At 37.3% G+C, this 27,760-nt stretch overlaps 3 protein-coding genes across 3 annotated transcripts; 1 reads left to right on the plus strand and 2 right to left on the minus strand.

Annotated features, from left to right (window-relative positions):
• Positions 1–2,092: 2,092 nt before the first annotated feature.
• LOC142630639 (protease Do-like 9) lies at positions 2,093–8,100 on the minus strand. The gene is made up of 9 exons (XM_075804665.1): positions 7,330–8,100; positions 5,375–5,574; positions 5,102–5,282; positions 4,746–4,937; positions 4,239–4,471; positions 3,031–3,132; positions 2,902–2,952; positions 2,706–2,810; positions 2,093–2,595 (listed from the first exon to the last, which is right to left on the minus strand). The coding sequence occupies exons 1-9, from the start codon at positions 7,898–7,900 to the stop codon at positions 2,497–2,499; spliced, it is 1,734 nt and encodes a 577-aa protein (XP_075660780.1). The 5' UTR covers positions 7,901–8,100; the 3' UTR covers positions 2,093–2,496.
• A 4,685-nt stretch (positions 8,101–12,785) lies between these two features.
• Positions 12,786–19,071, plus strand: LOC142630640 (rac-like GTP-binding protein 3). The gene is made up of 8 exons (XM_075804667.1): positions 12,786–13,114; positions 13,478–13,565; positions 13,782–13,891; positions 14,027–14,090; positions 16,820–16,884; positions 16,968–17,033; positions 18,185–18,282; positions 18,687–19,071. The coding sequence occupies exons 1-8, from the start codon at positions 13,010–13,012 to the stop codon at positions 18,724–18,726; spliced, it is 636 nt and encodes a 211-aa protein (XP_075660782.1). The 5' UTR covers positions 12,786–13,009; the 3' UTR covers positions 18,727–19,071.
• A 1,194-nt stretch (positions 19,072–20,265) lies between these two features.
• Positions 20,266–27,620, minus strand: LOC142630766 (uncharacterized). The gene is made up of 3 exons (XM_075804810.1): positions 26,929–27,620; positions 25,080–25,451; positions 20,266–24,986 (listed from the first exon to the last, which is right to left on the minus strand). The coding sequence occupies exons 1-3, from the start codon at positions 27,100–27,102 to the stop codon at positions 20,547–20,549; spliced, it is 4,986 nt and encodes a 1,661-aa protein (XP_075660925.1). The 5' UTR covers positions 27,103–27,620; the 3' UTR covers positions 20,266–20,546.
• Positions 27,621–27,760: the final 140 nt, after the last annotated feature.

Consider the following 27,760-nt stretch of genomic DNA (forward strand, 5'->3'; position numbering starts at 1 on the left):
AATAAGATAAGGAAGATAAGCAATAAAAAATATTCGTAAATGCTTAAGACAATTACTCAAGCATCTAAAAATATCATATAATAAGGACATAACAATTTGGTGCTAATTTGTTAAACAAAATATTTACAAACAGTGAAAGAAAACTGCACAAAGACCATCTTCTTCGACTGTACTAATTGTTCTTCATCATATTGTCTAGACTATTCTGCTGTTTTCCAAATAAACTAAAACCTGACAACAACACAAACTATAGACATATTATAATATGATTTTTCCACAAATCTGGTCAACAACATTAAAAGTATTTAGTATTGTAAATAAAATGATAATAAAAAAAATATTTGCATCAAGGAACATATGAATTAGTCAATAATAAGACAATGGGAGTACAAACCTCATAAAAAATCAAACAAAAAATTGAGAGAGAGAGAGAGAGAGAACTTTTGTGTGGGAAAAAAATCCTTAAAATGGGAAAGAGTGACAAATTTATAGTAAGAAGATGAGAATAAGATGAGCCAAAATAAAGGAAAAATTGGCAAAATTATATGTAAAATTAAAAATATCTAAGAAGAATATGTATAGACAATACTTAGTTATAACATCAAAATTAAAGTAGATAAATATGTACAGTGAAAACCTTCTAAGATGAATTTGTAAAACCAATGTATTTATATATTTAATATTGTCAAAAATTTAAAGGTAAAAAATAAATATGAAAAAAATAATGTTGTAGCAATGACGTGGAGGATAAAGTGCCTTAACATGAGAGCAACAACAATAAATGCTAAATTTTAAACATTTAAATATAGATAAATAAATAGATATGCAGTAGCTAGTAAAGAGAATCAATCACTGCCTCTCCTCAGCATGAAACGGGGTCGCTCATAGGTATTGATTCTATTGAAGGTGGTAGTCACGGTTTACCATGCTCATTGAACTGGAAATTTTATTAAGAAAGGAAAGGAGCTACAATAATTAGGCCAACATTCTCACATTTTCTTCTTCATTATGGCAGCTAATTGAAATTGGAGAGGACAATGAAAGAAGCCTCATGCCAGTAAGCTCATCGAAAAAAAAAACAAAACAAAAAATCAGCATAGATTTTTCTCCAAAATGGCCTTGAGCAAACAGCAAACACATGCACCCTTTTCCCAAACCCTTTATCAAAATGCCCCAATGATCAGGGCATTCAACAGAATCCATATTTAAAGGTAACTAAGAATCTCACATTCCAATGTTCCACACAACTCACACCCAATTGTTAACAAAATAAGGTTGATATGTCCCTTATGCCACTATTAGAGCATATGTGGAAGCAAAAATTTTGTAAATTTGCACGAAAAAAAACCTACTTTTTTTTTTAAATTTTACACTCATTTTTACAAAATATCCACATCAATTTGTTTATTATACACATGTATTCAAATAAAATATTCATCTTCACCCACCATCAACAATCAATCCACACCCATCATCAACCCACCTAGCCACCATCATCAACCCACCTAGCCACCATCATCAAACACATCACCCCAAAACCCACTAATCAAACAAAAAATTAAAAATGAACAAAACCACAAAACCCACTGATCAAACAAAGCTTCAGCGGCGATCGATGGTGGCACGACAAGAGCTTCAGAGATCATATTGGTGAGCGAGCTTCGGCGATCGTATCAGTGAGTGAGCTTCAGCAAGTGAGCTTCAGCGGTGATCAATGGCGGCACGGCAAGAACAAAGGTCGCGGCTTGCTTCTTCGTTCATCGGTGGTGGCGTTGCGATTCATTTGTCGGTGGCAGTGCTGCAATTCGCTCATTAGCGGCGGCGCTGCAATTCGTTCATCAGTGGTGGCCTGCTAGATTGATTGGCAAGAGTGAGGCTGGACTGTAGCTCATGTGCATTAATGCATAATTTTACATTCACTGGGTGTTTTTTTTTGTCAAAATATGTAAAATGAAGTGTTTTTGCTATTTTGCAAGGCTTTGCATCCACATCAGTGGATGCTCTTAGTATGATAAAATTATTCAAACATTCCCCTTGTAATTGCTGGTGGACAACAAACCCTCTAAAAGGCATGCCACTGCTAGACAAGATATTTCAAAGTATAAGGAAGGACAAAAATGGTATTATATTTTTTCTTTCTAAATTCAAATATCAGCGAAGTTGAGATTGCATTCACATCCAATTTATGGAAGCTATTACACAAATATACGCCTAGCATCTCTCCCCAAAATTTATAGAAGAGGAAAAATATTTGATAAGGACCACCCCCTTCAATTCTACAAGCCGTATGATTTCCTTCGCTACTTGCAAAGAGCAGAAAACTATCAATCCCCAGTAAGGTACCTGCACCTAACCGTTCTCCAGAGCCAATGCGTAACATCACATTTGGAAACAATGTATAAGAAACTACAAACATAGAGCTAGCAAGTCTGGCCTCTGAATCTGACATCTTCCTATCCAGATGTTATACAAAAGACACACAACCTATGATCCACCTCATGACTTGAGATCATCAGACATTGCTGATGGTATGCAGTGTGTTGCAAGAATATCTAGAGTAGCTTCTTTTGCAGTCTTTGTCCGAAGAACCACTATCTGCACAAAAGAACACTTACGAATAAATGAGAATGCAACATATGTGTGTGTGTCATGTATATCACATATATACACACACAGAGAGAGAGAGAGAGAGAGAGAGAGAGGACCTGTTGATAATCTAAATCAAATTTCAAAAATTCATCTTCACAGCTCTCTACCATGGTGGCCAAGCTCTTTAGATTCTTCACAGGCTTACCATTAAAAGCAAGAACCTACACAAATATATACGCCACAAAAAACTCAGTGACCAAAGCAATACAGCAACTAACATCAAAGCACTTGCGGGAAACAGCTATTACGGACCTGAGTGTTGACGATTTCCTCATACCCAATGTTGATATCAGCAACAAGCACCTTAAACAAAACATTAAAGGTAAAAACCAGCATTTTGAGAGAGAGAGACAGACAGACATACAAGAAGACAGAAAGTACCTGAGAAACCACAACAAGCTGCTCATCTGGTGATTGTGGCATTGAATGCAACAGTTTATCCAAAAGCTTGACTGGAGCTTCAAATTCATATTCCTTTCCGTACTGCGCATACACGCAGAAGGAAGTCAGGATTATGAAATACCAAGCAAAACCTTAGCGAAGTCATACATTACAATACTAAATTTGGTAATTAGATGTTTGAGATCAAAATAGTAGGCTGCCAAATGCACGTGCAAGTTGCAACTCACAAGGACAGAATACTCTTCATAAATAAAATAAACAGATTAGGGCATTATAAAGAGCAAAAGGTGGATGATATATTGAAGGCTCAAATGCCATTAAAAGTTTGAAATGAAATGCATTTTTCCTTGCATAAGAAACCATCAAAATATAGAAGATTTACAGAACCTAAACGTGTGCAAGTTGAAATACTAGGAACAAACAGTTAGAACCTCTAATAAATAAAAGATCACATCAAGCCTAGAATAAAAAATAATAAAAAATAAAAAACTCATTTCCTTTTTATAGTAGTTAGAGCCATTTTGGTAGGGCTTTTGCCTTTTAATACAAGAAGCTGCAGCAGCATTAAGGAGCTACCCTAAATGGTGCCTTATTCAATGACAACCCAACTGCAATTGGAGCTTATCCTCACACATTCAAAGTAACAGTGATCCCAAAGCAAGAAGGCCCCTGACAAGAATCATGCTCTAAAATATTGTAGAAGCCTTCAGATAAAGAAGATTAATTGAACATTGTTTTTCAATTAGTAGCATGCTGTAACATATAATAGAAGCCAGGTAGATAAAAAAGACTAGCAGAAGAGGGTTCACAGGGATGAATTGACGCAGCAATCAACCAACCCAATGCAACTGCATATGCTCAAAAGACCAAGATGCCTTGTCACTATAGCATATAAAATTTAAAAAGTTTAAAATTGTCAATCATTAGAAAGTTGATGTAAGATAATCAACCATCCTCATCGTTTCATGCAAAAAGAAAGAATTAAGATCTCAATTCAATCAGATTAACTAATTACACAAGTTGTGCAGCCTCCATCATGCTAAAGTTCTTTGGAAGTAAAATAAAGATCAGCTAGACCATCAAGAGAACAAATGGTAGATGCAAAAGGTATTAGATCATTGCCTATACAGACTTACATATTACAAAGAAATAAGCACACAAAGGGATTCAAAATTTGAACTACAAACCTCAGAACGAAGGTATGGAACAGATACAGTAGTAAAAACAAATCCACCAATGATATAGTATGAGGGAGGCCTGCCTTTGTTGTGTGCTGGAATAAGCCTTTTGTGAGTTGCAAGATCAATGTCAAAGTTGAGAATTTCAGAATTGCGGAGTACTTTAATTGCTGCATTATCCCCAGTATACTTCTGGGTGACAAGGTAACTAAAACCTATGCGCTCTCCATGCCGAAAAGGAACTGCAATATCACCAGGAATAGGATGAAATGCCATATCACAAAAGGTTCAAAGTTTGAAGGAACAATAATGTAACAAAAGACAAGTATAGAACTTCACATGTTTACATTTAAAACCCTAATGCAAAATTTGCATATGTTGTCAATGTAAAGCTATGATGCTTATGTCTTTATTGACCCCATAACATCCTATTATCTCTCAAAACAGGGTGTGCCACTGGTGATGCACTTGAAAATTGTTTTTTCTTCCCCTACAATCACAAGACATCATGCTTACCTGTTCCATCATTAGCAATATCGATCCCATCAAAGCTAAGAATAATATCTGATGGTTGCAAAACATTAGATTCTGGGGCAGTGGGGTCTATTCTTCTAATACGAACACCCTTCTGATCAGGTTTCATACCCATTGACATCCGCAAATCAGGATTCTCCATCTTCTGCCACTCAACCCCAAGGATAGGAAATCCTGGCATGTTATGAATGATAATCAGATTCAAACGGGAAAAAACTAAGTAACTGTGATTATTAAAATTGTATAATTACGCATGAATGAAGAAAAATCACAAGGTGGATCACAACTTTCAAAAAGTTAGTACCAAAACTTAATAATCAAACCTGTGACTAAATTACCTGTATATCCTCCATTCTTCTCATAATCCTGGATGAAGTGCTTGATGACTGGTGTTGGTATCACATAACCTATATTCTCTACATCTTCATGTTTAAGGGACTGAAATGCAATACCCACACAATTGCCTTTATCATTAAAAGCAGGCCCACCCGAATTCCCAGAGTTTATAGCAGCATCTATCTGCAAAAGCAATCATGAAGAAAGGTATCAGGACAATTTTTAAATGCGCAAACCTCATTATTAACAAACTGCTGGCACCACGAAGTTGTAACCTGCAAGCCCAGAAGCTCAGTGGAACCATGAACATAAGAGAGGATCTCTATTCGCGAAACAACACCACTTGTAACAGAAATTGTGTCTCCCCCAATTGGGTAACCCACAACAGTGACAGCATCTTGAAGCGCAGGTAAATCCCCAAATTCAACAGGTGACACCCCTTCCCAAAAGTCATCATCATCAACCGTAAGCATTGCTGCAACATCGCATAAACCAAAACTTAAGTCAATTAAAAATTCCACAATTTGAGCCCACATACAAACAAAATAAAAAGGCTACAAAAAGACTTTACACGTGCAGCACCAATGCACCTGTGACCTTACTTCACAACTTCCCTCTCTCCAACCCCCATCTATATTGAATACAGTATTGACAACTTTGCTATTTTTTTTTTTTATAGGTATATTGACAACTTTGCTAATGATTCCTCTTCCCACTCTCTTCCCAATACCCTACTTATAACCCCTATCTCGTCACCTCTTGCAAGAGCTCATAGCTCTTCAGGTTTTTTTTTTTTTTTTTTTTTGGGATAGGTAAATAGGGGGAGGGAAGATGGTGGGGTTCGAACCCCAGCACTCAAGCACCACAAGAGGTGTTGAAACCAAGTTCATAGTAGGCCTTTGCTAATCTTAACATCTACCTACTTATTATCTCTCACAGTTTACCATTCCCATTAGTGTTGCGAATAGGAATTGCAGATAAATTTTTTTTGGGGTGGTATGGGGAATGAGATGAGGTATCACTTGGCAGGGTGGGATACAGTGTGCACACCTATTGCTAAAGGTGGATTCGGAGTTAGGAAGCTGGTAACCTTTAACCAAGCACTTTCAAGAAAATGGTTATGTCGCTTTGTGTGGAGGAGTTATTATGGAGGCAGGTAGTTGCTGCAAAATATGGAGAGGAGTGGGGAGGTTAATGCTCAAGGAACTCATGGTTGTGGCTTATGGAAAAGTATTGCTATGGGGTGGGATGAGTTCCAAGGGAAGGACAGCTGAGTTCAGTTTTGGTATGCCAGATGATGTGGTGTGCATTGGTTCAAGATGTCTCAGTTAGTTCCTTGTGGGAAAGACAAAATGACAGGGAATTGAGGAGCTGGGATGTCAACTTTGTGAGAGACTTTAATGAATAGGGGTTAGAGGAGGTAACCTCTTTCTTCAATGTTCTATATCTATTATAAGTATATTCTCACATCCTTTCTCAAGAGGGTATAGATTGATTGAAATGAAGTTTGAAAAGGAATGGATTTTTTTATGTTGACTCATTTAGTTATTTTACGATGCCTTAAGGGGCCCTTGTGAAATGATTTTTCCTTGGAAGAGTATTTGGTGTATCAAGGAACCTATGAGGGATCTTTCTTTTGTGGACGGCAACACAAGGGGAGATCCTCACTTGTGAGAATCTTATTAAGAGAGGATAGTAGGATGGTGTTCTATGTGTCATAGTAGCGGGGAAACGGAGAGCACCTTCTGTTACAATGCAGTTCCTAACCTTTTGTTTGGTTGGAAAAAGTGGGTCGGCAAACATTCCGCAGATATTTGGAACTTGGTTCCATCACGCTTGATGTGAACTTTGAGGCAGGGATGGAATTGTTGTATATTTGAGGATATGAAAATTATAAGGATATGATATGGTGCTTGCTAGATTATTGTTTGTTTGCTCTCAAGCATGGGGCTTTAGTGATATTAACCTCATTCCTGAGTTTCTAGAATCATTATCTTAATGTACATAACCTTTGTTATTCTCTAGACTCCTAGGCTTGTTCAATAAAACACTTACTTAATTGTTGCCAACATTTTCAACCAGAACAACAAAAGCCAAAAACTTGTTCTCAATGGCAACAAATGTAGAATCCCCTAATCCCCCCCAATGCAACACATATCAAAACTACCACAAAAACTCATCTCAGCACACAATCCAAACAAAATCACCAGAAAGAAAGGAAAGGGCGTACCAATGTCGCATTCGGTGCCGATAGCGAGGACGGTGGCGAGGAACTTGGTGTCGGAGCCACGCTTCTTGAGCTTGACCTGAGTGAAATGCTCGACGGAGTGAGCGTTGGTGAGGATTCTCCTCCCGGCGATGATGAAGCCACTGCTACTCGAGCTGTACTGCCTCTTTCGCTGCCACGGAAGCGAGAAGTTCGGCTCGGTGTGGACGCAGAAAACCTTGACCACCGCGTCCATGGCCGGAACCACCCTGGGCCCGAGTCCATCCCCTTCTCCGACGACCACGTCGACAAAGTCTCCGCCGTTCTCAAACAGCCTCGGCGGGGCTCTCCTCTGCAGCGGCTGAGGCTTATCGGGATTGAGGCGCTTCTTAGGGCGGCCGCGAGGACGGTAATCGTCGACGGAGGTGGTGGCGTTGGAGGAGTCGATGAGCTCGACGTTACCGACGGAGAAGACGTCGTCTAAGGCGGCGGTGGAGGTGGTGGCGGTGGCGGTGCTGGATGGGATATCTAGGGTTTCGGCAGACGGGTTTTTGGGCTTACGGCCTCTTTTCCGCTTGGTGGGCTCGCGGCCCATATTGGAAATTCGAATGCTAAGAATGAGAGAGAGAGAGAGAGAGAGAGTGAGAGAGAGAGATTCAATGAGATAATGAGAAAGAAGTTAGAACTTAGAACAGAGTTTGCAGAGAGAGAGGAAATTTTGGGAGGAGCTAGGCTACGCTACAGAGACAGAGAGATAGACTCGTTACTTTCGTTACGAACTTACGAGTCGGTTTTCGGAATTAGATGTGTCCTGTCGTTTTTTTGAATTTTATGTAACTACATACGATTTGTTGTTATTGTCGTTTGTTTTCGAGTCAGACGACCTGTAGTTCTACAATGTCGTTTTAAAAAATTATTAAAAAAAAAAAAAAACTGACTTGTCGTTTCAGCTTTACATTGAATTTCCCTTCTTCTTTTTTTCTTTTTTTTGGGGGGTATTAAAGGCGTAGAAGTATGCAATTGCAAATTGAATGGAACAGTTACCAAAACGTTATTGGCGAGGAAAAAGGCTGTAAGCCTGGACAAGCAAATCAAGCAAGACCAACTCAACCAAGTCCAACCCAACTGGGCCAGGCCCATAGATGTGGTCCTTAGACAACCTTAAGGCATTTACTGAGCTCATAGTTAGTTGACTGAATAGGTTTCCAAGTGCCTTACCTAGTCATACAAAATAAAAAGCTCCTCCTATTGCTTGGAAGCTACGGTTTCATGTTTCATTTTACTCCCTGATGGCGGTTCATCTACTTCTCACATTCCATGGAAAGTCGGGACTTTAAGAAATATCCAAAGAATTATTTAGGAAATCGGTTTGATTCTATTTCAGTTCGTTTTGTTTGAAGAAATGAAGGATCCCAAATAATAATCTTTATTCATAAGTCGCTCATTTAGCTATACCTTGGAGACACAATCAAGATGTACCATGCATAGTTGTCCTACATTCTTCTCTAACTAATTCTCATTAATGGAATCCTAACGTATGCAAAGGAGTGTAGTTCGTCCAATAAATTCCTACCTCTCTCTCTATCTCTAAGAAATTTAAACTTTTAAAAACTCCATGGAAAGGAAATGGTTCAATTCCAAAGTGTGTGTTAAAGCCAGTTAGAGGTTACACTTGCTTCTTCCCTATCAAGGAAGGCTTATCTCCCAGGGGCCTGTACTCTAGGTTATCTTTTAGTGTGGGATGATGCTGAGGAGAGAAGGGAATGCATCGAGGTGGTGAAGAACAACACAGCTACATTAGTTTGGTATTTCTCTCCATGAGATAATTAAGCTTAGAGCATTACAACGATAAATTAAGAGAACTAAGCTTTACCCAAAGATGCTAGGCACCCAAAGTGTACACATTCATAGTATTATATAAAAGCATATAAATTTGAATCTAGTCTTTTTATTTTCCCAATTAAGAAAGACAAAATTGCATGTAACCACAACTGACATTGACGCACAACAAAGTATAATTAGAAGAAATTGGCAAGAAATTGACGTGCATTTAAAGAATGGAGACACTTGATGATTGACATCAATTGACAGGAGACAATTATTATATTGACACTCAATACAAAATTGAAGTGCAATTAGAATCTAATTTATATTCTTGATTGATCTTTCTATATAACATAAGATACAAGATAAGGATTTATAAATTGAATCTACTCCCATTTTTGGAGCACATAAGACTATAAGAGTGTTGAAGTTTTAGTTGCTATTATCATTGCATTTGGTTTCATCCACTTAATAAAGGACATGTCTAGACTCATTTATTTTTCACCATCAGTAGGTTTTGCACTCAAATCTACCTATCAACAAAACGCACCCGAAGAAAAAGCTCAGCACACAATAGTCCCCCTTACTTTGCTGCCAATGAAAGTTAGCTTATAATGCAAGCTTATCTATACAACTTTAGAGCCCCTAATGTTTTCCATTACAATAAACTCATATAGCCCCAGAAATCATCAAAGACAGCACAAGTTAGAACCAATGAATCATGATCCATAATAAGGAAAAAAAAATATAAAAGCATGGTCAAAACACACCTTTAATCAAATATGTGGTCACACCTGTACTGTACCAAGTCATTTTTTTGGATAAAGATATAGTTTCTTAAGTTTGTTTATTTTAGAAACCAAGCACCAAACACAGCCTAAGATATCACTTTGCCAAGCATTCCTCAATGGTTTTTGTTCCTTTTTAATTATATTTCTCCCATTGTGGGCGACCCTTTTCTTATTATGTTTGCTTAATCTTTACTTATGCCCCCCCGACCAACCCTTTTCAAGTCTGCCATTATTCTAGCCTTCTTCTCTAGCTGCCTCACTATTTTTTGGCTTTAGGGTTGCCTTTTTCATGCCTTGAGTTTCAAATTAATGGTTAAAAGGCCGACCTAGCCTTTATTATTATTATTATTATTCTTTCTTTCTTTCTCTTACAAGTCTATTTGTTAAAATATTAATTTTAGTTTTAAATAGTAACAATTGCCTTTCATTGACTTGAGTAGTTACACCAACTAAAGATAAAAATAAATAATTTTTTTTTTTACTTTATCTATAACTCCCCCCAACACACAAAACAAAACAAAAAAATCTACTCTTTGCTCAAGTTTCCAATTAAGACCAAGGAACATTTCAAGTCTATTTTTTTTTTTTTTTTAAGTACAATTATACTTGTGGAGTGACCACCGCACCAAGAGTACGCGATGGTTAGTTTATTTTTTAAAAACAAAACAAGCCAACAAATATAAGCTCATCCAAAAAATATATATTGTTTATCTGGGAACAGTTTATATAGTTTTTCGCAAAAAATATGCTAAAATATATTTGTATTTTGAAAAAATGAAATTTGAAAAAAAAAATATAAAAGTTAAAATATAAGATTTGTCCTTATATACTGATGCCAAACAGATGCTAAGGTCTCCATATATTTTCAAGCTCTTCTGTTTGTTTTCATTTGCCATCTAGTATTATCCTTCTCTACACTATCTTGGTATTCAACACCCATCACATAAACCATCAAGTTTAGAAGGAGAGGGTATTTAAAGCAAATTTTCGAAAAATAGACCTGCCTTAAATCCCTTACTTATTTATAGAAACTCACGAGTCAAATAGAAATACTTCTTGTTAGATCACCTACTAGTATACTTTTTACATGCAAATGATGATGTAGAAGTACGTATATTGTGCTTGACAATTGTACCAACAGGAAATTTCGTGATTGTATTGGCTATACTTCTCAACGTATGAATATGTTGTAAAGTACTAAAGTGCTCACAATAATTCCAACTTTCAATGGATCTTCTCATAGAAAGTAAAACAAGGGATATCCACGAAAATTCCAGCAACCAATTGTTTTACCAAAGTTATATAATATATATAGTTTCTAAAAGACAACACTATAGTTCAATTTTTGTGGTCCCAATGAAAAATTAACTTATCTTAGGTTAGGTGTAGGTGTAACTCGTGAAGGATTAATAAGAAGAGGTTTTCAAAAAAAGAAAAGAAAAAGAAGAGACTCAGAGTAAAAAATTTAGAGTAATGTTTGTGGTCCTAGAATCCACAAATCCCTGTCATTGTTTTCATATAGTTGGTATTATTTCAATTTGATCCTTGTTGTGGCCCCACATTGTTAAATGTTGCAGTTAGGCTAGAGTATCACTGGAATAGATTGGATAAAGCCATCCACTGTTCACCAATATTTGTTGCTGAAAAATGGTAGATTAATTGTTAATTATTACTGTCAACTAGGTAAAAGGTTATACAATTGCATCAAGATAGTTGTTCTTTATCATGAGATCAAGATGTCAATCAGTTTTTGGTGTAATCAAGAATTGAACTTAAGATCTAATACCAATTGGCGGTTTTTAGTGTAAATAAGGATTAACATAAGATCTTTTATTAGACGGCAAAAGACTTTACTGGTCAAACTAATTAGAACTCACGGTTGTTGTTGTTGTATTTTTTTTTTTTTTTTTTTTGAAGATTCTAAAATAATTGAATGAAAAATGGAAACAACAAAATTACCTGTTACATTGGGCACGCAATGTCACGAGTGAGCCGTTTGGTTCATGGCGGTAGAGAGTAATACACACTCCCATGCTTTTCTACGAACATAAATTGGGACTACAAGTACAAAATGCACTATTAAAAAAAAAAAAAAAAGACTACAAAATGCACAAAATGTATCTATTTCAATAACTCTAATACCCTTAACTAAAAAAAAAAAAAAAAAAACCCTCTAATACCCGTAAAATTTATAATGTTACGGAAACAATTTTTTTTTTTTTACAATACATTTTATAATTATTGAAATAATGGCCTAAAGGGTGCTGAAAAAAAAGTCTATATATATTACTCATATTTTACTATTTCAACAATTTTGAAATTTATTGTAAAAAAATTGTCTATGATATTATTGTACAAAATTTCACAAAAAATTTTACGATAATAAATTGTTAATGATAGATAATAAAAAATGATATTTGTGTTAACTCAACATAAAAATCGATAAATATTTGCCAATTATATTGTTGTGAAAATTAATAAATTTAACCTTACTATTATGAAAATTGATGAGTCAAGATATTCTTTATTTTATTTTATTTTTGGGTAAATTTTGAAAGGAAAATAAAAGAGAAGTATTCAAGGAATAAAAAATGAAAAGTAAAGATAAATGAAAAAAAATGTCTTTCAAATTAAGTAATCAAGTATTAAGATTTTTTAAATTATATTAATACCCATTTTTGTAATTTTAAGAAAACAATACCCTGCTTACCCAAAAAAAAAAAAAAAACCCATTTTCAGTCTTAAGGTTAATAATGGGTATTCACTATTTTGTACTAATACCTTTTTTTTTACCAAAAAAGGAAAAGAAAGAAGAAACTTATTAGCATATTTTATATAAAAATTCAGAATCATCCTAAAAAAAATATCAGAATCAATTAAAACTAGGAAAGAGAAAACATCAAAAGAGTAAAAAAGAATTGCTACAGAAGAGTGAATGAGTGAGAATCATGTGAGTTGCTACACACACTGACTCTCTCTCTCTTTATCTCACTTTGAATCAAAAGCAACAAACTTGTTAAAACCTCCAACAACCCCTTTTTGGAGTTATATTTGAGCGCTGAGGCCTTCTTCTTCTGGGTTTGGTTTCAATGGCTTCAAGTGCTTCAAGGTTCATCAAGTGTGTGACAGTTGGAGATGGGGCTGTTGGGAAGACCTGCATGCTTATTTGCTATACAAGTAACAAATTCCCCACTGTATGTTATTGCTTCTTTCAAAGATCCATCTGGGTCTTCTTCTTCCTTTTTTTGGATTAATTTATATATTATTTTTTTTTGGCATTTTTGTGTTGTTCTATGAGTGTATGAATCTGGGTTTTACAGATTTTTGCTTTTTATGATTTAATTATAGAGCAATTGCTCTCTCTCTCTCTCTCTCTGTGTCTCACCAAAATATTGTTGTGCAATTTACCTTCTATTTTATTATTAATTACAAATTTATGTTTTTTCTAAGGTTTCAACTTCTTGTTGCTGTTCTGTTGCTCCTGTTGTTGTCTCAGACTCTTATTAGTTCTTAATTATTTTTTGAATTTGAATGGCTTTTTATTTTTTGTTTATCAGGATTATATACCCACAGTGTTTGATAACTTCAGTGCAAATGTGGTGGTTGAAGGCACCACTGTTAACTTAGGACTCTGGGACACAGCTGGTATCATTTATTTGATGGCTTATGATTACATTTTTAGCTTTAAGTATAATTTGCTTTCTACTTGTATCTTAAACTGAGCAGAAAAGTTCCCTTTTTTCTTTGAAAATTTTAACTTGAGCCTAAAAGTTTCCAATTAGATTCTGATTTTGTAATAAAACAGGTTTGCCAAACTAGGCAGGTTTGTTATGTCTTATTTGTTTTCAATGTATTTCACAGGGCAAGAGGATTACAATAGATTAAGGCCATTGAGCTACAGAGGGGGAGATGTCTTTGTCTTAGCTTTCTCACTAGTTAGTCGTGCAAGCTACGAAAACGTACTTAAAAAGGTGAATTTACCTGATAATTTTATATTCTGACTAAGTTGTCTTTAGCATTACATTTTACTGTAATTTATGGTTTTGCTGGGATGTTTTGTAATTGTAAATGAACTTGTGATTTCTAATACTCAATTTCTTGATCAGTGGATCCCTGAACTTCAGCATTATGCCCCTGGCATTCCCGTGGTTCTGGTTGGCACCAAATTGGGTTAGTTAAAAGGAATTGATATTAATATGCACTTGGAACCCTACCTTGTTTGTGGCTAGTTTCTTGTTATGTGCAATCTTCCTACTAATATAATGAGTTTGGGCTCCAAAAATGTATATGATATACTTTGTACTGGTTTTAGCATTAAATAAAATCCATAGATGCACTGACAGCAGCTCTCTGTGAAGGAAAATATATATTGTAGGTGTCCACCATCCACATGTCGTGTATCAACTAAACCTGACCCTAGTATGAGAAGAAGCCTGTTTTGTTAAACATGAGGACATGCATATTCCAAAATTTTCAATATCTTTTTAGAAGTTTATGATTTTCATGTAGTAATATTAGTAATGTGGTGGGAAGGGCAAGATCTTTTTGATAGGGACCCTGCTATGTTGGCTCATGAATGTCATCTTGGTGCATGGAATAAGGTCATATCCAATTTGAAAGTAGTACGGTGTTAGGAAAGTAGCAACCTAACCCAGATCTAATAACTCAAAACACTCAGATTTCCATGGTTCACCCAAACCTAGGATTGCGTCCATGAAGTTGCTGCAATTTTATTATGATGGGTATAACCGGAGTTATAAGGATTATTAGCATATATACACCCCCCTATTATTAGGGCTACATGTATGGGAAATTTTACAATAAAAAGCCTAGGGCATTTAAAGTGTATTTAAATACCAGAAATGCCCCCAATAATTGTACAGGGACCAATTTTGTTTGGGGCCTGGCATATCCAATAGAGTAAGTTAGGCTCCACATACATCTCATCACATGGGATAAATATCAAGACAGGGATCCTTCATCCTTCTGTACTTTTATGCATGATTAGCATAGTGCTCTAAAAGGAATACATTCCCATAAATTAATTAGCTAAAAGGGATGGCTTTTTATCCAATAGTTTTTATTTTTATTTTTATAAGTAATAAGGATATATTTTCAAGAACACTACCTTATGTTGAAAAACATAAGGCAGAGAGAAAATTACAGAAAGAAAAGATAAAGAAGAAAGAAAAAGGAAAGGAAAAGATACTAATTACAAAGAGGGAGCTAAGGAACATAGGGAGAGAGTCACTAGAGGTGAGTCCCCAAGCCTTAGACCAGTCAAACAGAGAGCCACTAAAAGAGGCCAATGGCTAGTCATCCGAGCTATCTATGTCCTCAAACGTCCTCCAATTTCGCTCCCTCCAAAGACACTACATTAACCACAAAGGAACTAAATTCCAAATGCTAGATGAATGCTTTCCAAGCCAATTCCACCAACCAAAGAGAGTATCCGCAACCGTTCTTGGCAAGACCCAAGAAATCCCAAAAGATCTAAACACCAAACTCCACAACTTATAAGTCTTACCACAATGAAATAGTAGATGATCCACTATCTCCCCATTACAACGGCACATAATGCAACAGTCAACAAAATTCATCCTTCTACCCCTCAAATTATCACCTGTAAGGATTTTATCCCATACAGCAGTCCACACAAAGAATGAGACGCCAAGGAGCCTTAACCTTCCACACACCTGTCCAAGGAAAAATAATGGGCAATGGTCTTCTTAACTTATTATAAAACGATCGGATACCAAAATCCCCATTCTTTGTCAACTTCCATTGCATACGATCTTCATTCTCAGTGGGAGGTAGATTTGAACCCAAGGTGCGGAGAAAATCATCCACACCACCCATTTCCCAATCATTTGATCTCTGAAAAAAAATGAACATCCCAGCTTCTCTGTTCCTCTATCCCCAAACGTTCAAGAGAAGAGGCCACCGATGCCTCTTTATTGGAAGCAATCCCATACACACTTGGAAAAGTCGATTGAAGTGGAGAATCCCCATACCATTGATCTGTCCAAAGCTTAACTCTGTCTCCCACCCTACCTTAAACCGAATATTTTTGCTAAATTCCTCCCAACCCATTCAGATACTTCTCCACAAGCCACACCCATATACCCCTCTACCTAGCTTGGATGTCCATCCCCCCCATTCTTCCCCAAACTTTAGAGCTACAACCCTTCTCCAAAACCTTGTCCCCTCAATCTTACATTTAATAAGATTGCTATATAAATCATTGCATGCCTAAATTTTGTGAAACTTAAATATCTTTCTCTTACAATTTTGCAACTCTCTGATTTCGATAGATCACGTTTTGTCACTGATCCAAACAATCTATTTTTGAGAATCCAAATATTTTAGTTCAAAGATATCATTTTACATTGTCATCTGTATTTATTTGATACAATGAAAGAGCAAGCTCAACATTTTAATGACCTTAATAAAATTGATGTTGCAAATGTCAATTGTAATAGGTCTCCTATCTTTTGCCATGCAATGGGATTTCTGTCACTGAACATTCTCTTTAAATGGGAAATTTTTGTGGGTTAGGTATCTAATAAGCAGGACTAACATAGAATTTATGAAATTTAACTACTATATAAGAAAACTTTAGAACCTTAAATGCTATTGAAATATATTATTTTGATCTGATCTGAATGAACCAATATCTGTGATGGTAGCTCTCATAGTAGTGTCATATTTCAAAAAAACTTCTCTTTTCATACTATTACAATCAATATTCTGGTAACAGTGAAAAACAGAAAATTTTCCATTCCAATTAACAATTATGTAGACTGTATTGACATTTATCTTTAAATTATTGTGGTGATTAGTTATTTGCAGTAGTGCTGATTTCTGCAATTAATGCATGGTTTATAATGGACACATAGATCTTCGTGAGGATAAGCACTATTTGGCTGATCATCCAGGAATGCTGCCTGTGACGACTGCACAGGTGTGGTTTCATCCAGTAGCTGCTCTCTACAACTTGATGTTTATGGTTGGTTCCATTTCTGATAACGGTTTTAATATAATCAGGGTGAGGAACTCCGTAAACAGATTGGTGCTGCATATTATATAGAATGCAGCTCAAAAACTCAGCAGGTATGTATGAGCTGGCATATATATTCTTATCATGTGATTGATGCAACGGTATATTTTCTGCTGCAAATATGAGAAAATGTAGAATGCTCATGCAACCAAAATAAGCTATATTGACCAAAGATATAATGTCAAATTGATTATTGATTTGCGTAAATATTCTAGCAGCAGGTTTTAATCAAGTTGTAGCACCTAGAAAACTGACAACTTAAAAAGATGGGTATTTCAATCTTTGGCACATTTCTTCATTTTGTTTTAGTGGGATCCTAGAAGAAATAAAAAGGAATCAATTTAGCAGATAATCATTGCTGCTTTAAATATTTTGACATATTATTGAAAAAAGCAAGACCAGGGAATATTTTATTTCAAATGAGATACATATCAAAAAAAAAAAAATTATTGGTAAGTTACACGTAAAAGTAGGACCTTGGTGCGATGGTAAGTGCCCTCTGTCCAAGCACTATGTCAAAGGTTTGACCTTGGGAAGTAGCTTCTCTAAAAATTGTGGGTAAGACTGCCTACCAGACTCATAGAAATAGGTGCCAGGTTGCCCTTTTTTCTGTACACATCCTCCCCATGGGTATTCATTATTGAGGGAGGAGGAAGTGTCATTTAAGTTAGAACTCATTGGCAATTGTCAGTTGAGGGAAAAAAAATCCAAATGATTTGCTGGTTTTGTGGATTTTGTTAGTTTTATTGATTTTGGCGTTTGAGACTTGTTTAAATTTACTAGTTTGATTTATTTTGGTATTTTGAGACTTCATTTTCATAAATTTGGAAATTTTGTTTGAAGAAATTAATAAAATTGGAATATTAGGCTCAATTGTATAATTGTAATCATTTATTGAACGATGGAGTTAAATAGTTGAATGAAAACCTATTTTTTTTAGAAAAAATAAAATTATGGCATGACAAAATGACCATTTAAGTAGCCTGTATCACGACCTTTTTACTCTCCAAATAGATTGGATAGTTGCAATGCTTGTGATGAATTTGGGTGTTACATTTCTCTCTCTTAAAGAATCTTGCCTGCCTCTCTATTTACACATAGTTTGATTGCTTTGGGGACTTGTCCTCACTATTCTGTCTTAAAAGGTTACCACAGGTTGTATCTGTCTTTATGCTGTAATTGACCATTTACATTGCAATTGCAGAATGTGAAAGCAGTTTTTGATGCTGCAATCAAGGTGGTTATCAAGCCACCACAGAAGCAAAAAGAGAAGAAGAAAAAGCCACGTCGCGGATGCCTATTGTTAGTACTTTCTTTTCTTACAATTATGAGGCTGTTTTACCATCCTTCAATTATGCAGTTTCTGGGCACTGGATCCCACTCTGCGTTTGTGAATTACCATCCTAAATGAATGTAGTTCAAGTGCTTTATGCACTGCACTATTATTCTCTTTCTTCTTATGTATATATATCTCACCCGTTGAAATTCAAACTCTAGTAAGGTTGTGTTGCTTCTGCATCATTTTTTCTCATGTTACTGCCGATATAGCCTTTTCTATAATTAGCTTCATTACTCGATAGTATTTTGTTAGTGCCTGACTATCTGCTAGTGTAACAAAAAGTCATCTTTAACTATCCTGTTTCTGATATCTTTTGTATCCTTCATGCTTCCGTTTCTTGGGAATAATCTGTTGCTTAAAACTGCAGAAATGTTTTTCGTGGGAGCAGTTTCGTGTGTCTCAAATGAAACCATCTACTTAAGCTTTGACCTTGGCTATGTCACCCCGAAGATTTCCATTGTAGTCAGGCTGTAAGGATCCTGTTAGATTTATTTCCATGCGATGTCTGAAGAAATATCGGAGCTCTATGGCTATTTACTTTTACTTTCTTTTTCTGTTTTTATTTTTATTTTTTATTATTATAATTATCAGGAAATCGTATATCCTTGGAACTAATCTTTGTGTTCTTTGTTCATTGTAAAGAATTGAAGTTGAAAGGTTCTTCTTTTTCTTTTTCTCTTTCTCAAACAAGAGACTGGTTTGCTATTCATAGTAGTCACTTATTGGTAAGCTATAAGTACCCGTTTGGATCACGTCCAGCGCGTCCATGTCTGGCATTTTGGGCTTTTTTTTTTTTTTTTACCAGCGCCTATTGCACTGTTCATGGGATATGAACAGTGGAAATAGGCAAATGAACAGTGTTTTTGTGTGAACAGTAATTCGAAAATTATTTTTTTATTGTTTTCAGTTTTCAGCAAAATAAGCGGTATCTAAATACACCCTAAGCTTTCCAAGGTGAAATGGTGAATTAGAATTCAGTTGCCCCATCAACTCATACTCATGTATTATGAATGGATCTGACTCATACTCTCATGTATGGAGTAACAATGCATTGAATCGAACATAACAAAGAGTATTACATCAAATAGAATAAAATAGAGGAAGGAAAATGTGCTACTAACCTTGAGTAATTTGTTGAGGTTGTTGTATGAAGATCCCCAGACGCACTATTTACAATTTCAATGTTACCAATAAAAAGAGTATAAAAAAATAAAAAATAAAAGTTTTTTTATTTACAATTTCAATGTTACCAATAAAAAGAGTATAAAAATTTAAAAATTTAAAAAACTATAGCTACGCATCTATAGGCCAATGTTAGGTATTTTGTTGTCATAGAGATCGATAATTGAGTCATCTTTGCCACTGGAGGAATTATGTATTTGTGTAGGCCTAGAAGCAATGCCTACTTATCTTTTTGAAGCAATGGGGTAATAGCCCACACGAGCTACGGTCTATTCGGCGAGATTTCTAAGGTCTACCTCATATCACAACATTTTTTTAACTCTGCACATTTAGGGGTTTCCGTTTACAATGGCTTTCATATGAAATATCTGAATCCACAAACTAAAACTTTGTGGTACGTGAAGTCCGCTGAGGAAGTGGCATTTCATCTCTCTCTTTCTCTCTCCCTCTCTCTGTGTGGGCTAATTAGGTGTACAGAATATGGTATAGACATGTCTGCACATGAATACACAAATGCAGTTACTTTTATTTCATTTTTAAGAACTTTTTTTTTTCTTTTTTCTTTTTCTCATCTCCATCTGAAAAAAGAGAATGAAAACGAGGTGCTTCAGGTGTTGAACAAAATTGGGGAAGCTTCATAGAAAGTGCCTCACATTTCTGCATCAACGAGTACTAAGGACACGAACTAAATGAATATTCTCTCTTTTATCTCTTCCTTTGGCCAAAAGAAACTGACCTTATCAATCAATGCAATATGCAACATATTAGTTCAGGAGAATCAAATAAAATCTTACTTCTCTTATTTAGCTACCGAGGAATGGAAAGAGTTACATACATGGAGAAAACACTAAAAAAATTTCTTTTTGTCATTTAAAAATTACTCTTTACCAAAACCTTTTCCCATTGTTCCCCTTTGCACAATCCAAGAAACATTGCAGAGATCCTCTCTCTCTTTGGTAACTAGACTTGCATATTAGAACTGGCAAATACAGAATCAACAACTCACAAGCTTTCATGGGTCACCAAATTGTGCCATTACTCAAATCTATTGCCATGATTGCTTGTAACTATCCCACCCGCCCTCAGGCTCCTTCCTCTTTAAAACACCACCAGCGTACATCCTTGCTTGCTCATCTGCTATAGCCTGTGAACTGGCAACAGAAAGTTGCCTTGGTGGAAGAGAAGAAGTCTCATCTCTGCCTTCTACATCTAAGACTCCAGGCCCGGCATTGAGGTCTAACCCCTGCCTTCCCCATTTCCTACTGCTCTCAGCACTACTGTTATTGCTACCATCAGGGAAGCTAACAACATAAGGCCTAGGGTAATGGGATGAAACTGCACCAGCAGGTCCTAAAAACTGTGTATGAACTGGAGGGAAGCAAACCTTCCCACCAGATGATGAATCCATGTATGTTGTTGAACCACCTGAAAAAGCGGCTGAAGTCAGCGGAAAGGTTCCAAATGGGAAGACGGGATACTGAAAGCTGGAGGGGAAGGGCACGGCAGGAGATGATGACAACACTGGCCCCCTGAAAACATCAGAACTAAATGGGTTGCTGCTACCAGTGGGACCCAACAACCTCTGTGGCCCACCAGTTGCAACAATAGGGAAAGGCTGCTCCCCTCTATCAGGAATGGATGGAATAGGAACTGCTGAATAAGTGCTTCCTGTGGCAAACCATGGTGAGAAATTTCCCATGTCTGTATTGTTCATTCTAAGGCCAGAAACAGGTGGTTGGGATGGCTGACTGCTCCTACCAAGCAGGCTAAATGGTGAAGGTTCAGCACTCATCTCATCAACAACAGGCCCATCGTTCAAATCAAAGTCCCTGCGGACACTCACAGCACCATTAAGAGGACTGCTTGATGATTTAACTGGCACAAGTGGGACATCCGTTCTACGACTATTGCTAGTTAAGTAATTGCCCGTATCAGATGCATCATCAACACGATTCAAATCAAGATCAAGTACTCCAGAGAAACGAACAGGAGCAGTACCCATTAGTTCTTCACGTGCCATTTCAGGATTATTTATTGGTCCAGATAAAGTACCTGGCTCAGGAGCAGAATCTCGACAAGCCAAATCCTCAAGAATTCTTTCATCGGGAAAATTCAAGTCAATATCCAATGGAGGGCGACTCTGCTTGCCAACTGTAGCATCAGGAAGAGGAATGTTTGCAGTGCCATGTGGCATCTCAGGAGCCTTCCGGGGTTCAGCAGGACGAAAGGCACTAGTAGCTGCTGATCCCTTCCAACCAAGTTCCCCTTTACTCTTCAGTAGGTCATCTGGCGGAACAAATGGCCCTTTTGCAGCAGCAGCCACTGTAATTGAAGCAGGAAGGCCACTAGTCACAGAAGATATAGGAAATGGGCTAACCAAACGAAGGGCAGTTGAACATTCTTTTGCAGTCAAATTACTTGCCTCCCCAAGTTTCCCATCATCACTAGCAAAGCCTTCATTCAAATCAAATTCCATTCTTGCCTCCATATCTGATGCCACTGCAGCAGACATAGAAGCAGCATCTGCAGTTGTAGATGTACATTCTTCAGTATCATCAACTTCCATGCCAGTCAACTTGGACCCCCTTGACTGCTCACATTCTGTTTCTTGCACAGGCAATGCACGAGACACCTTGTGAGGAACTGGTCTACCACGTTGCACAAAACGCTCTTTGCTTTCCAACTTCTCATCCAGATACTCACCTTCACGATCCGTAATAGCTGAGCCCAAACCAACTATTTGATTCTCAGGGATTGTAGGAGCATTACCTTCCTGCATATTACTTCGTATTTCAGTCAGATTAACATTACTTCTCACATCTGTTTCCTTAGTCTTTTCAGTCTTCAATTCATTGACATTTCCGGGAACCAGATCTTTCCCACCACCAGAAGGATGGAGCACTTCTTCATTGGTTCCTTTCACACTCTCAGAATGTATCATCAAAGCAGGAGGCTTCTGCTCTGTCTTCACGCCACTGTTCAACCCTTCGTTTACAAACTTCTTGTCGTCACCATCAATTTCTAAAGATGGGTGTGATGATGAGCCTTCAATGACTTCATTATGGACTTCTAGCCTTGCAGACACATCAACCTTATCTCTATCTGACAAAGAATCACTCACCTTTTCTTTAGCATCAGGAATGGCATCTGCATTCACCCCATCAACTGCCCTTTTCTCCTCAAGATGTTTGCCTCCTTCAACATCCATGGTTTTCTCTACTGTGATTGCAGGAGAAGCCACTGAAGCAGGTACTGTCATTTCAGTAGATTTTCCATTGCTTTCTACACATGGGTCTGCAGTTTGCTGCAAATCCTTACTTGAAGAATGAAAACTTCCACTGTGCCCTTCTACAACTTTCTCTTCAGACATCAAAGAGGCTGAATTACCTTCTACAATTTTAGGACCAACATTACTGGAAATTAAACCCTGCTTCTCATGCTCAACATCAGCACCATCATTAGACCGGCTACGGTTTCGAGCAAGGTCATCTGCAGGAGATGATTTGACTTTGGAATCACTGCCTGAGCAGGAGTGTTCAACTGCAAGCATGTTTCTTTGAGGAGAATCAGCAGGTGAAACCACATCAGACTTGGACATTTCTCCAGCAGCCACACTAGCAAGCAGGTTCATTCCACCATCATCTCCAATGGAAATAGATGCATTAGCTTCTGAGTACTTGACACAACTTTCAATCAAAGCATTTATAGAGCGTAAAGAACCCTCCTCTGGATTCCCTAATTTATGTTCATTCCCTGATGATGTGGAAGCAGCTTTAGCTTCTGTCCACTTTTTACTGTCATCACCACTCCTACAGCGCTCTTCATCTGTAATGGCAGGAGGTGATCCATCACCTTCATCAGAACCGGTCAGTACATCTTTAAAATCATTACTTTGCCATGATTCAGTTTTCACAACTGAAGTAATATTAGCTCGATAAGCATCACTCTTTTCTTTCAAGCTACGATCAAACTGATCATGCTTCTCTGAAAGCACAGGAGAAGAAGCTCTGCTATGCAAAAGTGAAGGATCTTCAAATGATGCTCCACTGGCACTTTGTGCAGGACTGCGAACTCGATTTGGAATCTTGACAATCAATTTATGACCATTACCGTCATTGACAGGCCCATCAAGTGCCTTTTCACATGGCAATCCAGATTGCAATTGTTTTTCTGAGGCCAGATGTTTTTGCGTGGAACTCCTGCTTGAACAACTTTCCCTTTGAACTCCAGATAAAGCAGAGCCAGGGAGGCCATTTATTGACTTCCGATGCCGTGAAGAACCACCTGAGGTCTTATTTCCACTCATTGAACCAGCAGTAGGGCTCCTTGCATCCTCCTTCCCGGAAAGTCCAGTTTTAGTATGGTCACTAGAGCAAGATTGACTATTGTGGGACTGACTAGAACTGCTGCTTTTCTCATCCTTCACTGTTGCCTGAGGGGGATCAGAGGCGAAACCAACAGCATTTCGACCCTGACCATCTTTTAGGTTAGTGCTTGCAGGCGCAGTTGATGGCACTGTTTTCATAGACCCTGGAGATGCAGATGCAGACCGAGGAGTGCTCTCACCCTGGACAACTTTCACTGGGGCAGTTTTGGATGCAGAGAGCTGTGCAGGGCTCTTCACAGCAACATCAGTGGATGCACCTGATTGTCGATTCCCACCAGGGGAAACTTCAGGAAGGCGTGATCTTCCACTCCAGGTGACAGCCTGATTTGAACCCGACTTTGCATCATTGATGTTCATTTCCTGCTCAACACGTTTCTTCCATGTGTCAACTAAACTCCTAGCTTTCTTCTGGATTTCCAGGTTCTTATGCGTACGCAAATGATTCACAGACTTACCAATGTTGCACATCTGTAGGGCCTGAAGGTTTACAGGCAGCTTATCAAGTGCACGAAGTAAAACCAAGAGAAAATCCTCAACAGATTTATCACCATCCTTGAGGCCACTAGCATCACCAATCTTCCCTTTATGAACTTCCTGGAGCCATTCATCAAATACGGGCAGTCCCCTGAGTTGCACAAACCGACTAAGGCAATCATGCTTATCTGTGGCTGCAATAACACCAGCAAGCATTGACCGCCCGGCTAAATCTACTTTCTTCTCATTTCTGTCTGGCAGCATCAGCTGCAACAATCTATCCACCCCTTCAGAGTCTATAAGGCCTCCTTTCTCTGTAATTTTGGCAGTCTCAGATTTTAAATTACTATCCAGTCTACTATGTCCAGAATCCGCATCATCTGTTTTCGTAGTACGCTCTCGTTTGACAGGCTCAGTACTCTGATCTCCCCGCTCCCTTTTCTTTCCCTTAACTTGGGAAGGAATGGAAGAAGCACTATTCTGAACACTATCTGAACCTGCTTTTAACTGTGATGTCGATGTCGGACCACTCATTGGCTTTGGAGATCGCCCGCCTGGCTGCAATGTCGCATGCATTTCAATTCGCGTGTTTTCTAACAGCTGATCTACTTCTTCCTGACGTTCCTGAGAGAGAAAAGACATTATTACCCTAAAGATTCAGCATGTGAGTGCAAAATGAAAGATGACCAAGAGAATTTATATAAAAAGAAAACTCACATTAATATAATCTTGATCAGTTAGCCACCATAAACACTTGTTTGTAATGTCATAAACCTGCCGACAAACGAATGACGAAATCCCTGATGGAAGCTCAACACCTTTAGGAAGGAAGGCAACTTTACATGGATGAAGTAACGATGCAGCAGGAATCTCATCCTTATGAAAGGAATAGAAGATTTCGTTTGGCGCAGCTTCCAATAGGACGCCTTTGCCAAGCTTTACTTCAGCAGGTCGATATAGCCAGTTAACACCTAACTTTAACTTATCCTCTTTACTTGTAGTCAAACAACGGATTATACCAATGAAAGGTGGGGAATCCTGAGGCGGTTTAAAAAGAGCACAGTCACCAACACTGATCTTGCGTCCATCCTGTAAAGTAAAAAAAAAAAAATCAGTTAATAGAAAGAAGAAGAAGAAGAACCAAAAACCAAAGAGGGGTAAAAACAGGATTCTTCCTATTTTATCATAGATCAAATAACATATAAACTAGATGGCAGAAATGATTAACAAGACAATAAAAAGTAGTATCAATGATTAGTCACTCCCATATAAACAACTGAAGGTTTTAGAAACATATTTTCAATCTCATATCATAATTGGGAATCCACAAGGTCAAGAGAGAAATAAGCACCAAATACACATCAATAATTACATTGATTAGCAAGCCAAAGATTAGATTATGCAACTTCATTATTAGAAGAATAAAGATAGTATTCAAATCCATCCGATACAGTAAGCAATTTTTCAGAATTTTCAAAGTATAAAAGTAAAAAGTAGGGAGTCAATTCAAGATAATCTCTACATTGCCAGACTAGTAAAAAAATTAAACGTCTCATGTACTCTGACTGCTATCTCTTTTGAACAAGTAATATAATTTATTAAAATATGCCAAGAAAGCACGAGGCAAGTAGAAGCATATGAGAAAAAACCACCTAAGCACTAAAATTTTAAAATGTTAAGGGCCAGTAGATTTAATAGTCATTCTAACAAGGACTACAATGCAAAATAAAAATTTGTACTTTTATTTGTTTTAAGGGCCAACAAGGAGAACTCTTCAAATACGTAACTAATCCCGAGCACGTCTATAACAAGTAGCAGGCATTTTTTTTAATTGATAATTACACATGCACCTGGTGGAGCCTGAACCCATGGGCTCAGCCTCCACCTTGCTCTTACAAGGGGAGGAGGTGCCATTTGAGCAAGACCTTATCGGCTACAATTACCTGAAAATTACTAGGATAAATCCCACCAATTTACCATCAAAGAGGTAACTAATAGGATTCAAGCTTGGCTCATGCTTCTTGAGGTGCCTTAACTCCAAGATTTGGGGCAAGGTTCCTAGCCCCTAGGCATTTCTACCTCTACTTAAATACCATCACATGACTCCTATTCCTAGCACCAATATTTATGAAACTACAAACTGAATCCCCCCACCCCCTTTCCCTTTTCGAATTCCTACTTACAGGTCAATTGGGAACAGTCATTGAAATTTTTTTAGCTCATATATATAATTGAATACACCGAATTAAACCTTTGCTTTCATACTCCGTTGGAAGAAGAAAGGTCCATTTTCAGCAATTCAAATAATTGAGACAAAATTTCATTAATTTCCTATAATTCACACCCCAAAAAAAAAAAAACCCAAAATCAAAACATTCATTTTCTCAGAAAATCAGGTTCATTTCCTACTTTCTAAACCAATCAAACCCAGAAACCCCATCAATTCACAACCCGATCATTTATTCCAAAACCCACAAAACAATCAAACCCAACAAATAGAATCAAACCAAACCAAATTAAATCAAGTAATATAATTAAGACCAAAAACAAAATTAAAAAAGCAGACCTTGAAGAATGAATTAGGCTGAGAAACAAAAGAAGAAGAAGAAGCATCAGCTGGGATCAAATTCGCTGGACGCGTGGGGACACAAGTCCACATGTGCCGAGTCGTCGATTTCCTCTCCTCACCATCACCACCGCCGCCACCACCACTACTCCCATCATGCACCTTCTGCAGCATAGCCCTCTTGCATTTTCCCCAATCCTTCTTCCTTCAATCCCTAAATTTTTTTCTCCTTCACTTTCCACGAAAACCATCAATTCCCCCAAACACCCTCTCCACTTTCTTTTCTACACCACCAAACGATTTTCTCCCAATTCCGCAAAAAAAAAAAACCCTAGATCGATCCGAAACCCTAGCTAGCTCCCACCATATCTTACGCCAACAAACAAACTACCAAACAAACTCAATTCAATTATAAATATAATAATAACACAATCCCTAATTTGCTTCTTCTTTTTTTTTCAAAAAATAAAAATTAAAAAAAAAACTTCGACTCCGATTTTCTGTGCCCGATTAATCGGCCTAATTGGAGCTCAGATCCGCCGAACGAGAAAGAGAAATTTTCGGTTTCTAGAGAGAGAAAGTTAGAGAGAGAAAAGAAGTGCGAGAATCTAGAGAGAGAGGGGTAGACGGGAAAAGGAAAGGTGTAGTTTAGACTAGGCAACGGGGCTGTGTTGGGTTTGGTTTGGGTTAAAAGTCTGTTACGGATTCGGGTTTAATTTTATGGAAACGGGTCGGTTTTTATTTTGGGGGATGGGGGGGTTTTTCAAACTAATGCAATGTTGTGTGGTTTGTTAGGTGAGGTCAACTGATAATGACCCTTCATTTTGTTTTC

The sequence above is a fragment of the Castanea sativa genome, chromosome 4, assembly GCF_040712315.1.
Source record: "Castanea sativa cultivar Marrone di Chiusa Pesio chromosome 4, ASM4071231v1".
NCBI lineage: Eukaryota > Viridiplantae > Streptophyta > Magnoliopsida > Fagales > Fagaceae > Castanea > Castanea sativa.

Bases quoted from the DNA above. Each gene is read 5' to 3' on its own strand.
- LOC142630766 (XM_075804810.1), bottom strand. From the start codon at position 27,102: ATGCTGCAGAAGGTGCATGATGGGAGTAGTGGTGGTGGCGGCGGTGGT. The intron at 25,452-26,928 runs GTCTGCTTTTTT...TTTACTTTACAG, and splicing joins AGCCTAATTCATTCTTCAAG to GATGGACGCAAGATCAGTGT. The intron at 24,987-25,079 runs GTGAGTTTTCTT...TTTCTCTCTCAG, and splicing joins CTGATCAAGATTATATTAAT to GAACGTCAGGAAGAAGTAGA.
- LOC142630640 (XM_075804667.1), top strand. From the start codon at position 13,010: ATGGCTTCAAGTGCTTCAAGGTTCATCAAGTGTGTGACAGTTGGAGAT. The intron at 13,892-14,026 runs GTGAATTTACCT...TTTCTTGATCAG, and splicing joins ACGAAAACGTACTTAAAAAG to TGGATCCCTGAACTTCAGCA. The intron at 18,283-18,686 runs GTTAGTACTTTC...TTAAAACTGCAG, and splicing joins CCACGTCGCGGATGCCTATT to AAATGTTTTTCGTGGGAGCA.
- LOC142630639 (XM_075804665.1), bottom strand. From the start codon at position 7,900: ATGGGCCGCGAGCCCACCAAGCGGAAAAGAGGCCGTAAGCCCAAAAAC. The intron at 4,472-4,745 runs GTAAGCATGATG...GTGATATTGCAG, and splicing joins TATTGCTAATGATGGAACAG to TTCCTTTTCGGCATGGAGAG. The intron at 2,811-2,901 runs GTCCGTAATAGC...ATATTTGTGTAG, and splicing joins AGGAAATCGTCAACACTCAG to GTTCTTGCTTTTAATGGTAA.